This window comes from Rhineura floridana, chromosome 1 (genome assembly GCF_030035675.1).
Source record: "Rhineura floridana isolate rRhiFlo1 chromosome 1, rRhiFlo1.hap2, whole genome shotgun sequence".
Classification (NCBI taxonomy): domain Eukaryota; kingdom Metazoa; phylum Chordata; class Lepidosauria; order Squamata; family Rhineuridae; genus Rhineura; species Rhineura floridana.
Window position 1 is genome coordinate 287,312,227 of NC_084480.1, and position 13,843 is coordinate 287,326,069.

Consider the following 13,843-nt stretch of genomic DNA (forward strand, 5'->3'; position numbering starts at 1 on the left):
TAATTGTAGTAATTACTTATGAGTAATGGTAATCAGTTCCTTTCAGAGCAATTGTAATTGTAATGGTAATTTATTGCTTTTTGGGGCCATGTAACAGTAATTGTAATTTATTATTTTATTTATTTGATTTGATTTATTATTTGATTTATATTCCGCCACTCCCAGCAGGAGCCCAGGGCGGCAAACAAAAGCGCTAAAAACACTTAAAGCATCATAAAACGGGCCTTAAAATACATTAATTTATTATTTATTTATTTATTTATTTATTTAATTTCATTTATAAACCGCCCTTAGCCAATGGCTCCCTGGGCGGTGTACAGCATACAATAATAACAATAAAACAATTAAAACAAAACAACTTTAAAAACATTTTTTTAAAGCTTTAAAGACATCTTTAAAAAGGGGGTTAAAAAAACATACTGTTTTTAAAAAATACATTGAAAAACAATTCCAACACAGATAGGTCTCAGCTTAAAAGGCTTGTTGAAAGCCTTTTTAAAGTGTTTTTAAAAGTAATCTTCCAAACTCTACTTATTCCCAGGTAATTGTGCATAGGGTGGCAACTGCAATAGCCTGGTAAAACTAACAGCATATTAAAAATGTGTGCCCAAGGCTGCAATCCTACACACGTTTACCTGGAAGTAAGTCCCATTGAAATTCTGAGGAGATATGCATAGGATTCCTCTGCAAGTATAGCAAGCCTTGTACTTAAATGTATACCTGGCAAATTTTAATTAATACAAATGAGTATATTCTTTAGTTTAATTAGTCCAGAATATCTGTACTATTGTCTGAAATTAATTTTGAAATTAATTTCCCCTCTGCTTTTAATATCAGTTTTGTTTATATCTAGAGCTAGACTACAATCCTATACACATTTACTAGGAAGTAAACTCTATTGGACTTTCTTCCAAAAAATATGCATAGAATTGCCCTGTTAGTAAAGAAAATAATAGTAATGTTTAACATCAAAATTTTAAAAATCCTCTTCAGTTTCTGTCCATGTCTTGTGATATGAGACTTTTTAAGAAGTTAGGTTTTCTTGTTGAGTGGATGACAATGAATGGGGAAAAGGTAGGGTTGCCAGGTTCAAGGCCTGAGACTGATCCTGTATCTTTAGAAGAGAAAGTCAGCCAAGTGCAGGTGTTCTTGCAACACTGTAATGGGAAAAACCACAAGGTGGAATTCTCCCTTCTCCCTGCACAACTTTTAAAGATACAGAAGACCTCTTGGTTGCCAGGCCTGGCCTCAGGCCATGAACCTGCCAACCCTAGGAACGGGGGAGGGAGAGGAAATTCAGTGCTATCAACCCAGCTACAGTTGCCCATCTATTTTACTGAAGAAATGGTGTTTCACAGAGCAGTTGTATTTATATTTTTAATGACTGCCTGACTTTTCTATGGACTGAGGATAGGAACAAAAATAGTTTACTTACAAACTCATTTTCTCTTATAGTGGGGGGCACTGAAACATAGAAAGGAAAAACAGTTATTCAGTCAAAGCATTTTCCATTTTTCATTAATTTTACCAGTGATCAATAACACTATAAAAGTGGTTACAATGATAAATAAATACTGAAATCAGTGCACATTTTAGAACCAAGCTAGGGTTGCCAGGTTCAGGGCCTAAGACTGATCCTGTATCTTTAGGAGAAGAGAAAGTCAGCCAAGTGCACGTGTTCTTGCAACACTGTAATGGGAAAAACCACAAGGTGGAATTCTCCCTTCCTCCTGCACAACTTTTAAAGATACAGAAGACCTCTTGGGGGCTGGGCATGGCAACCATTTGCACAACAAAAAACAGCAACAATAAAACAGTAAAATAGATATACGCCAGATAATATTTTTGCAAGATACAGGCAATTGTACTTGCTTGGAAATGACAGTCAAGAGGAGGTAGAGATGTTAATCATTTTGGGGAGCTACCACTCAGGCCCTTGTCAGGATGTTTTGGATGTGTATGTTTACTTTCATGCATTAGGGTTGCTAACTTTGTTATCAGCTACTTTCTTGTATAATTAAGAGCAGCTTGTCCTGCAGACAATGCAGATATTAGCAGATCATCTTGCTTATTAACTGCATATATCACATACACACTAAAGCTTCACCTGCTGATTCTTGCATATGAAGCTGCTGTTAAAAGCACAGGAACAGTTTTGAGTTGGTTTGTGTTTCTTTTCCAGCTAGTTGCTAACCCTATAATTTCCAGTTTAGAAACTGATATACAGAAATTAAAATGAGTAGTGAGGCTAAGCAAAAAAAATATAATACTGCGATTTTTTAAAAAAATGATAATTTTCTGGAATAAACTTTAGGGAAATACGATGGCTATGTCTGCCAAATTATGAGTTAGTACCCACCTGAGGGATGCATTGACCCTTGAGAGCTTCAATTGTTGCATCAAAAATTAAAAACAGAGGGCATTCAACAACATTTGCCGAAGCATATTGTATGATGCTCACTTCAAATCCAACAGATTTTGAATTCATTAAGTCCTTCTCCAGGACTTAGCGCATTCAAAATCTAGTGGATTCAACTCCTGGATAAATCTTCCTTATGGAAGAAGCACTCCTGAATGCCAGCTGATCCAATGGACAGACAGAGAATTGGACTTGGATCTAAGAACTTTTGGTTTAAGGCAGGGATAGCTAACCTGTGTCACTCCAGATACTGTTGGACCACAACTTCCATTATCCCTGACCGTTGGCCATGCTGACTGGGACTGAAGAGAGTTGGTGCAACAACATCTGGAGGACCACAAGCATGTTGCCCCTGCTTTAGGTATTTTCATTACACAGCCTCCTTGTGTTGTCTTTTATAAGATGTCACCATCTCTACAACTCAGTTAACCATCTATAGAATGGAGGACTACATACATGAAGGGCTTGTAAGGAGACAGAACACACTCACACTTGTAAATATATAACTGTGCACCTTTATTTAAAAAGTTATGTTTGTGATATTAAATTTGTGTACAATAGTCCAGCTCAGAATTTAACACACTTAAAAGCCATTGATTTCAATTAACATTATCACACTTCACTCTGTGCTGGATTGTGGGTAAGGTTACCAGACCTCCGCTATCAGCCGGAGACTACAGTTTTTGGAGGTCCTCTCCAGGTGACTCACCTTAATCTCCAGACTTTCAGCTTTCATTTAATAAAAAAAATATTCTAGATGGTCTGATTCCCAAGATACACACCAAAATGTCAGCTGCCCCCACAACTTATCGTTTAGATAGTTTGGTAGACAGTGCTGGGGAGGAGTCAGTGGTCGTGGTGCACGTTGGCACCAACGACATGGGGAAATGCAGCTGTGAGGTCCTGGAAGCAAAATTTAGGTTGCTAGGTAGGATGCTGAAAGCCAGGACCTCCAAGGTGGCTTTCTCTGAAATGCTACCGGTTCCACGTGCAGGACCAACCAGACAGGCCCAGCTTTGCAGTCTCAATGCGTGGATGAGACGATGGTGTCAGGTGGAAGGGTTTGGATTTGTTAGGCAATGGGGAACATTTTGGGACAAGCCGGGCCTGTACAAAAGGGACGGGCTCCACTTGAACCAGAATGGAACCAGACTGCTGGCACTTAACATTAAAAAGGTAGCAGAGCAGCTTTTAAACTGACTGAGGGGGGAAACCCAACAGGAGCTGAGAAAGGTCCGGTTCGGAATAAACCTCCCCCCTGGGATAAAAACCAAAGAAATGATGAAATTTTAAAAGGGGTAGGCCTAGAAGTAGGCATTGTGAGAGCAGGGGCACAGGATATAAATTCAGAAGAGCAAAATTACCACAGGCCTAACCACAAGTGCCAAAGACACTTGAAGAGAGACACTGCTTACAAGTGCTTGTATGCTAATGCTAGGAGCCTCCGAACCAAGATGGGAGAACTGGAGTGTTTGGTCTTAGAGGAGAGCATTGATATAGTGAGCATAACGGAGACCTGGTGGAATGGAGAAAACCAGTGGGATACGGTTATCCCTGGATATAAACTATATCGGAAGGACAGGGAAGGACGTATTGGTGGCGGAGTCGCTCTATACGTGAAAGAAGGCATTGAATCCAGCAAGCTGGAAACCCAAAAGAGGCGGACTCCTCCACAGAATCGTTGTGGGTGGTGATACCATGCCCCAGGAGGGACTTAATACTGGGAATGATCTATCGTCCCCCTGATCAAAATGCTCAGGGAGATCTTGAGATGAGATATGAAATCGAGGAAGCATCCAAACTAGGAAATGTGGTAGTAATGGGTGACTTCAACTACCCGGACATAGACTGGCCGCATATGTGTTCCAGTCATGACAAAGAAGCAAAGTTTCTAGATATTCTAAATGACTATTCCCTAGACCAGTTGGTCATGGAACCGACTAGAGGGATGGCAAACCTGGACTTAATCCTCAGTGGGGACTGGGACCTGGTGCGAGATGTAAGTGTTGTTGAACCGATTGGAAGCAGTGACCACAGTGCTATTAAATTAAACATACATGTAAATGGCCAATTGCCAAGAAAATCCAACACGGTCACATTTGACTTCAAAAGAGGAAACTTCACAAAAATGAGGGGATTGGTAAAAAGAAAGCTGAAAAACAAAGTCCAGAGGGTCACATCACTCGAAAATGCTTGGAAGTTGTTTAAAAACACTATATTAGAAGCTCAACTGGAGTGCATACCGCAGATCAGAAAAGGTACCGCCAGGGCCAAGAAGATGCCAGCATGGTTAACAAGCAAAGTCAAGGAAGCTCTTAGAGGCAAAAAGTCTTCCTTCAGAAAATGGAAGTCTTGTCCGAATGAAGAAAAAAAAAAGAACACAAACTCTGGGAAAAGAAATGCAAGAAGACAATAAGGGATGCTAAAAAAGAATTTGAGGAGCACATTGCTAAGAACATAAAAACCAACAACAAAAAATTCTATAAATACATTCAAAGCAGGAGACCATCTAGGGAAGCGATTGGACCCTTGGATGATAAGGGAGTCAAAGGTGTACTAAAGAACGATAAGGAGATTGCAGAGAAGCTAAATGAATTCTTTGCATCTGTCTTCACAGTGGAAGATATAGGGCAGATCCCTGAACCTGAACTAACATTTGCAGGAAGGAATTCTGAGGAACTGAGACAAATAGTGGTAACGAGAGAGGAAGTTCTAGGCTTAATGGACAATATAAAAACTGACAAATCACCGGGCCCGGATGGCATCCACCCAAGAGTTCTCAAAGAACTCAAATGTGAAATTGCTGATCTGCTAACTAAAATATGTAACTTGTCCCTCGGGTCCTCCTCCGTGCCTGAGGACTGGAAAGTGGCAAATGTAACGCCAATATTCAAAAGGGATCCAGGGGGGATCCCGGAAATTACAGGCCAGTTAGCTTAACTTCTGTCCCTGGAAAACTGGTAGAAAGTATGATTAAAGCTAGATTAACTAAGCACATAGAAGAACAAGCCTTGCTGAAGCAGAGCCAGCATGGCTTCTGCAAGGGAAAGTCCTGTCTCAGTAACCTATTAGAATTCTTTGAGAGTGTCAACAAGCATATAGATAGAGGTGATCCAGTGGACATAGTGTACTTAGACTTCCAAAAAGCGTTTGACAAGGTACCGCACCAAAGACTTCTGAGGAAGCTTAGCAGTCATGGAATAAGAGGAGAGGTCCTCTTGTGGATAAGGAATTGGTTAAGAAGCAGAAAGCAGAGAGTAGAAATAAACGGACAGTTCTCCCAATGGAGGGCTGTAGAAAGTGGAGTCCCTCAAGGATCGGTATTGGGACCTATACTTTTCAACTTGTTCATTAATGACCTGGAATTAGGAGTGAGCAGTGAAGTGGCCAAGTTTGCTGACGACACTAAATTGTTCAGGGTTGTTAAAACAAAAAGGGATTGTGAAGAGCTCCAAAAAGACCTCTCCAAACTGAGTGAATGGGCGGAAAAATGGCAAATGCAATTCAATATAAACAAGTGTAAAATTATGCATATTGGAGCAAACAATCTTAATTTCACATATACGCTCAAGGGGTCTGAACTGGCGGTGACCGACCAGGAGAGAGACCTCGGGGTTGTAGTGGACAGCACGATGAAAATGTCGACCCAGTGTGTGGCAGCTGTGAAAAAGGCAAATTCCATGCTAGCGATAATTAGGAAAGGTATTGAAAATAAAACAGCCGATATCATAATGCCATTGTATAAATCTATGGTGCGGCCGCATTTGGAACACTGTGTACAGTTCTGGTCGCCTCATCTCAAAAAGGATATTATAGAGTTGGAAAAGGTTCAGAAGAGGGCAACCAGGATGATCAAGGGGATGGAGCGACTCCCTTACGAGGAAAGGTTGCAGCATTTGGGGCTTTTTAGTTTAGAGAAAAGGCGGGTCAGAGGAGACATGATAGAAGTGTATAAAATTATGCATGGCATTGAGAAAGTGGATAGAGAAAAGTTCTTCTCCCTCTCTTATAATACTAGAACTCGTGGACATTCAAAGAAGCTGAATGTTGGAAGATTCAGGACAGACAAAAGGAAGTACTTCTTTACTCAACGCATAGTTAAACTATGGAATTTGCTCCCACAAGATGCAGTAATGGCCACCAGCTTGGATGGCTTTAAAAGAAGATTAGACAAATTCATGGAGGACAGGGCTATCAATGGCTACTAGCCGTGATGGCTGTGCTCTGCCACCCTAGTCAGAGGCAGCATGCTTCTGAAAACCAGTTGCCGGAAGCCTCGGGAGGGGAGAGTGTTCTTGCACTCGGGTCCTGCTTGCGGGCTTCCCCCAGGCACCTGGTTGGCCACTGTGAGAACAGGATGCTGGACTAGATGGGCCACTGGCCTGATCCAGCAGGCTCTTCTTATGTTCTTAACTTCTGTTAGTTGCTCTAAGTTCTGCTCTAATCCCTGCCATTTCACTTTTTTAACCAATAAGATGTCAGGGTTGTGATTCACAAAAGCAAGAGCTAAATCTCATTTCAGGTTCTGAGAACAGTTTAATTTCCTGTTTCCTTTCACATCAGGAATTCAGTAAATATATAGCTTTCAGCAGCATAAAGTACTTTCTCTGTACAGGATTGGGACTTGCTTCTGAGTAAACATGCATAGGATTGCACTACATCAGAAGATCACAGCAGGATCTTGGTAGGCATAAAAGTGTACATATAAGGTCTGTCTAATTATTTGCAAAAATGGTATATTATACTTTTTATTTTTCAAATAATTTTTGAACAGAAGTTTTAAAAAGTGTACATGCTTCAGTATTATACTTTTCTAATTAAGAAGTCAAACAAAGTTTAAATTTTGCAGGACTGTGGAACAGGGCAGCTTATTTGTCTTATTCATAACCTGTTTTGAAAACCTTCCCAATATGAATTTTTTCTGGGAGTAAAACTTCAGTGCTAATTCCACATACCTGGGAGCTAACCCCATTGAATTCAGTAGGACTTACTTTTGAGTAAACATGGTTAGGATTGTGCTGAAAATTAATGGGACTTTGGAGTGAACATAGAAAAGGATTGTGTTGTAAATCTTTCTCCCCCCCCCCATCCTTTTCTTTTTAAGCAGTAAGGCAGAGTTTACTTAGGTGTCACTGCTTTTATTTGGCAGGAAACAAATAGTTATTTTTTAAAAAAAATGTTCTGCAATGGCCAACTGGTTTTGACAAAAAACTATTATATGGGGTGTATGTAGGGTTGCCAGGCTCAGGGCCTGAGAGTGATCCTGTATCTTTAGGAGAAGAGAAAGTCAGCCAAGTGCAGGTGTTCTTGCAACACTGTAATGGGAAAAACCACAAGGTGGAATTCTCCCTTCCCCCTGCACACCTTTTAAAGGAGGAAGGGAGAATTCCACCTTGTGGTTTTTCCCATTACAGTGTTGCAAGAACACCTGCACTTGGCTGACTTTCTCTTCTCCTAAAGATACAGGATCAGTCTTAGGCCCTGAACCTGGCAACTCTAGGTGTATGTATTTTTACATCTCCAGTGTGTGCATATATGGAATATTTCCAGCAACCCTATGAGGTAGAGTTGGAAAAAAAGGCAGCTCACAACAAGAAATAAATCCATTTAAAATCCAGTAACCATAAAACAAATATAAAACAGTTGCAAAACAGCTTAAAGTGGCATGATTCTGAATTTGGATTGGGTGAGTGAAGTTCCTTATCACTGAATTGCAGTCCCATGCGTGCTTCCCTGTCTGAGTAAGCCCCACTGAATACACTGGGCTTGCTTCTGAGTAAACATGCATAGGATTGCACTATAAATATCTTTACAGGTAGTGTAAATAAAAAACATCTTTGACAGTCATATAAATATTTTTCATAATATGTCTTGATATGTATCTGATTTCACACTAAGGTTGTAAATTATTATTTACAAATGATTATTTCATCTACATTTTAAGTGTGTCCTTCTTCTTTGGGGTGGTCACTGTCCCCCTCTGTTCTTTTCACCCTGTGGGACAGGTTAGGCTGAGAGATGCTGCGTAGCCCATGGTCACCAAGTAAACTTTATAGCTTATTTCCATTTTAAAATTTAATTAAAACGATTTATACGTAGGCAAAGTTTATAAAGTAATGGAGATCCACATAATACATTTAAAGCACATCCAACTTGCATTTAAAGCACATGACTTCCCCTAAAGAATCCTGGGAAGTAAAGTTTCCCCCTCAGTTATAGTTCCCACCACCCTTAACAAACTACAGTTCCCAGGATTATGTAGTGGGATTAATGTGCTTCAAATATATGTTGAATGTGCTTTAAATGTACGGTGTGAATCTGCCCTACTATGCTATGCATTCATTAGTGAATTGAAAAGAACAATTTAAAAAGATACATTTTTAAAAAGGGGTGTAGCTCAGTGTTAGGGCACATACTTTGCATACAAGGATCCAAAATTCAATCTCTGGAAGAGACTATTGCCTGGAATTCTGGAGAGTCAATGCTAGTCCATGTCATCAGTACTGAGCTAGATGATACCAAATGGCCTGACTTGGCACAAAAGAGGAAAGAGACCCACAGGCCACAGTGACTCCAAAATTTATTTATTTATTTTATTTACAACATTTATATACTGCTTTATTGTAAAAAACCTCAAAGTAGTTTATAGCAGGAATCAAAACAATAAAATTATTGGCAAAAACAATTAAAGACAGGTATTTAAAAACATTCAAAATAATAAAACCAACAATGAGTTTAAAATAGATTTTAAAAATAGCTTCTACATGCCTGGGTAGGCTTGCCTAAACAAAAATATTTTTAGAAAGTGCCAAAAAGAGTACAATGAAGGCACCTGCTAATGCCAATAGGCAGGGAATTCCAAAGCGTAGGTGCTGCCACACTAAAGGTTTGGTTTCTTACAAGAACAGAACAAGTACTATGTGGCACCCGTAACATGGAAAGCACACCTTGAACTTGGCCTAGTAGCAAATCAGCAACCAGTACAGATTTCAGAGCAGAGGTATTATGTGCTGATAGGATCTCACTCATGTCAGCAATCATGCCACATTATTCTGCACTAACTGCAGCCCCGAGGTCAGGTTGTGCTGCAAGGTGATTTCTGTGACCTTGGCTGACTGGCCAGGATTTTTTTAGTTTTGGTTTTTGGTTAGGAATCCTGACTAGTTGTGGGATGCTTAGCTTTCTGCCTTACTCATAGGAATCTTGATGTGGTTGGTATGGTATTGCATTGAAATCATCACTGTCTTTTTTTCTTTTTCTATTTGCATTTCATTTACCTTTATCCTCACTCTCTTTCATCCACAGAAGCAACAACAGTGGTTCCATGCACTCCACTAAACCTTCTTAAACCCACTGATGACGCACCTTGTTGTTTGTTTCTTGCCCAATAGCGGTAAAAGAGAATTCACATACTGGGCAGTGTGGCTGCTTGTTCCTAAGATACTGCCTATGAAGGTAGACAAAATCATGTGTGTTTTCTCTTTGTCAATTAAATTCACTGGAATTGGGTTGGCTGACAAAGTGAGTTATAGCAGCCCACAGGGAAGACAGAAAAGGGTAGAGAATCTTCTTATTTCTCAGACCTGTTTCTGAAGTGAAGGGTCAAATCTATAAAGAAATTTGGATGTTAAAAGGTAGGGGCAGGGCATTCCAGGCAGGGGGTTGCCAACCCTACTTGGATATGCATATCTTTGCAAAGGATCCCTAGTCAAACTTTACCAACAACACAATCCGAACCATATCCACTGAGAAGTACGTCCTACTCCTATGCAGCTTAGTTCCTTAGTAAGTGTGTTTAGAATGGCAACCTTCGGGGGCTTCTTTACTCCTGAGTGCTCCCATTTAACATCTCCACAACACTAGGCTCCTTTCTTCCTACAATGGCCTTCTGGTAACTGGCCTGGCATCAGGGCACATAAACCTTTTTTGCCAGAAGCAAGTTGGCTAGATTAAATGTTCCCTACCCAGGCTCCATCTTTTAGCTAAGATTTCTATCTTAATTTCCAATCAGAGAAATGTTTTTGTATGAATTGTACGAGTCAAGCAACTGTGGTTGATGCTTAATGTATCATGCTTAATGTCGTCACCCCATGACATCACTTGGACCTGCCCCATGATATCATTCAGGCACGCCCCATGACATCAGTCAGGCCCGCCCTCAAAATCTCAGGGTTTGGGATGCTTCTGATCTGGTAACCCTAATTGTGGGTTCTCCTGTGGAATAGTGTGGATCTGAGGGTCCAGTAACAAATTATCCTCTTAACTGGGGAATAAATACAATGAAGACCCCTGTTTGTATTAGCTTCTGGAACAAGGAAGCAGACTGCTCTCTCCCAGGATCCAATGCATAAGTATAGTCTCCATGCCATTAATTTTTAGGGCCACCTCTGAGGACTCTATATTCACTCTTCAGAGAGTCCTTAATTACCAGAATATAAGATGGTAGGCCTCAAGCCTACTTCATTTCATCCCAATTCTGATCAATGTGGGAGTTGTTCCTAAAAATAGTCAAAAGTATAATGTTGCACCTTAAAGGCTTAAAGTTAACTGAGGAGAACATTTCATGCATTTGATACAGTAGGCTCTGGCCCACAAAGCATATACCACAATAAATATGGTAGTCTCAAAGATGCCACACAAGACTCTTTTAGTCTTCTGCAGCAAAACAGTTCAGTTCTGAAGTCGCTTGTGGTTACTTCGTGATGAAAAGGGTACTCTGTGTATGACCCAAGCACTCTCACTTTTATTATCTCTTCACATGCACAATGGCACAATTCTTACTAAGCTGAGCCCAACCTCTGAATCAGGCATGTTAAATATCACCTATCAAGTATGTATTTAGCCCAAAATGGGTGATGGATGCTAAGATGTGTTTAAATACCACATTTGGCTGCTTTCACAAGAGATGCTTAAATCACCTTTAAGTTTCCCCACATCTCAAATGCAAATGAAAAACCAACATTGTTTAGCCTTGTATGTTAAAGAGTTTTCACAAGTGACTGCTAACAGCACAGTCCTATACAACTCTACTCAGATATAAGTCACATTGAGTTCAGTGGGGCTTACTCCTAAATAAAGGGTAGAGGACTGCAGCCTCAAAATAATTTGTAGCCTCGGATTGAAAGGGGGGAAAGAACTAAGTTAAAATCCAATTTACCTTAGCACCAGTGTTTTACATTGTTACAGATGTGGGAAATGCAAATAAAAAAGTGAGTGTTGCTTGCAAAAACAATCCAGCATCTTTTTCCTGTTCCCTCCCCATTAACAACGTTCACACGTGACGTAACGCATTCCCGTCTAAAAAGCGCTTCTGAGCATACTTGTGAACATGCTCTTAGAGCTGCGTGGGATGGCTGGCTTTCACAGCAAGGGATTTTCCTTTCGGCGCCCATTTCTCTCCCTCCCTCTGACTGACACTTGAGCTCTGGCTGGATGATGAGCGAAAGACATCCCATTTTCTTCCTTGTCTGTCTGCAACCTTTCAGGTCACACGGTACCTACCCGTGGTGAGCTTCTTCTCCCGCATGGTGAGGATGCGCATACGGACTCTGTGGAGTTCGTGATCCCCGCTCCACAAGAGCGTTGCACTAAAGTCTCATGGTCCTCAAAGGACAGCCGCGGGGGGGGGCAGCTCCCGCTGGGCCCGAGCAGAGAGACGGCAACGAAGCGAAGCCTCAACGTTGGGCCCGCCCGAATTGCTGGGAGCTCGGCACTGATACCTTGGTCTTCGTTTTTGTGTGGTCTCACAGCAAAGCTGGGTTGCTATGGAGCTGCTGCAGACAGTGCACGGGGAAAACAAGGTTTCTTGTCTCCATGAACAAACATTTGTCTTGGTGGCGACGGCTTTTGCTCGGCTTGGCTAGCCAGCCGGATAAACTGAAGCGTGCCAAAGAAACAATCACAGTAGCTTAACCAAGGCGAGAATTTGCCCTCAGTAGGCGGACAATGGTTTCTTCAGGTACGCCTTGCCTTAGCCCCTTAAGAGGCGCAAGACCGGGCCTGCAAAAGTTTACAGCGCCCTCTGTAGCCCCAGCTGTCGACGTCAGATTCTGAAAAGAGCTTGCCGGTCTCGTAGCCTGTCTCTAGTTTTTGGAGGCTGCGAAGACTGCCTTGCTGGTAGGGGCCACCAGGTGTTGCCCACGGTGCTTGCAGTTCCCACCCTGTGCAAGCGGAATAGTTTGATCGCCGATGAGGAGACGAAATGATTATTATTTCTCCAGCAGAGACAGTCTCTATTGTGATGCGTTTAACAACACCTAATGCAGCCTTGGTGACGATTACACGGTGTAGAATTCTTATCTGCTCTTGTCTGGCAAGCCTCCCTCCCTCCCTCCCCTTTAGGCAAACAACCCTGTGGCAAAAGCCCTCCGTTTCAAAAGAATGCCAAGACTAGTCTGACAGGACACAGACCTTCCACTTCCATGGATGAGCTACTCTTTCAACAGACTGCTTTTCTTTTCCTTTCTTTTCCTGTCCTGTCCCGTAGATACAAAGGTTTAGGGCCAAACAGGGACAAAACATTTTATCCTTTCTACCTTTTAGAGGCTTGGAGTAATTTGAATACAAAACTAATATAGACAATAGTTGCTCTGAATTTACTGTCTATGGCCCCATCTGCACCATACATATAAAGCAGTATCATACTAATTTAAACAATCATTATTTTATTTCTTTATTACATTTATACCCCGCCTTTCTTTTCATGAAACCCAAGGCGGCTTACATATGGTTCCCATCTGGTCTCCCATCCAGGCACTGACCACACCTAATCCTGCTTAAGCTTCACCAAGGAGCTGGCCTTATGAGCCTTCAGATCATAGCCTGGGACCATGGCTTTCCCCACAAGAATCTTGGGAACTGAGTTTGTTAAAGGTGCTGAGAGTTGTTAGGAGACCCCTATTCCCCTCACAAAGTTACAATTCCTAGAGTGGTTTAACAGTCAGTCCTTCCTCTCCTGGCAACTCTCAGAATTGTAGCTCTGAAGGAAACAGAGGCCTCCTAACTCTAAGTACCTTCAACAAACTACAGTTCCCAGAATTCTTGGGGAGAAAGCCATGGTTGTGTAAAGTGGTATCATGTTGCTTTAAATGTATAGTGCAGATGAGGCCTATGGTTGACATGTGCTTTGTGAAACCTCATACAATGTAAGGACCTTCAGATTCCCTATTTCTGTTGTATACCAAGGTGGCACTTTTCCCTCTGACAATCTTTCAGCCTAATGTGACTGATATAACAGAGTTAAAACAAATCTGCAAACACAACATGCTGATCACATTTATCAATGAAGTTAATTCCCCTACAATATGTTATCAACTTTGAGATTTTATTTTAAGGATTTCATTTTACATTTGAGCATTTATTTATTGATCTATGTGAAAATATGTATGGTTTGAAACCTGATCATTTAAATTGTAGCAAATCTCA

General features: G+C 41.2%; 1 protein-coding gene across 3 annotated transcripts in view; it reads right to left on the bottom strand.

The window, feature by feature from the left end:
• Positions 1-12,389, bottom strand: part of RGS22 (regulator of G protein signaling 22) — a 157,198-nt gene extending 144,809 nt beyond the window's left edge. For 2 of the 3 annotated variants that reach the window (XM_061604071.1, XM_061604060.1), the window contains exons 1-2: positions 11,921-12,389; positions 1,436-1,464 (exon numbers count right to left, since the gene is read on the bottom strand). In XM_061604071.1, the coding sequence (XP_061460055.1) occupies positions 1,436-1,464; positions 11,921-11,960 (69 nt within the window). In that variant the 5' untranslated portion in view covers positions 11,961-12,389. Of the gene's footprint in view, positions 1-1,435; positions 1,465-11,920 lie in introns of those variants that run through there. The other variant, XM_061604080.1, reaches the window with a different exon arrangement.
• Positions 12,390-13,843: the final 1,454 nt, after the last annotated feature.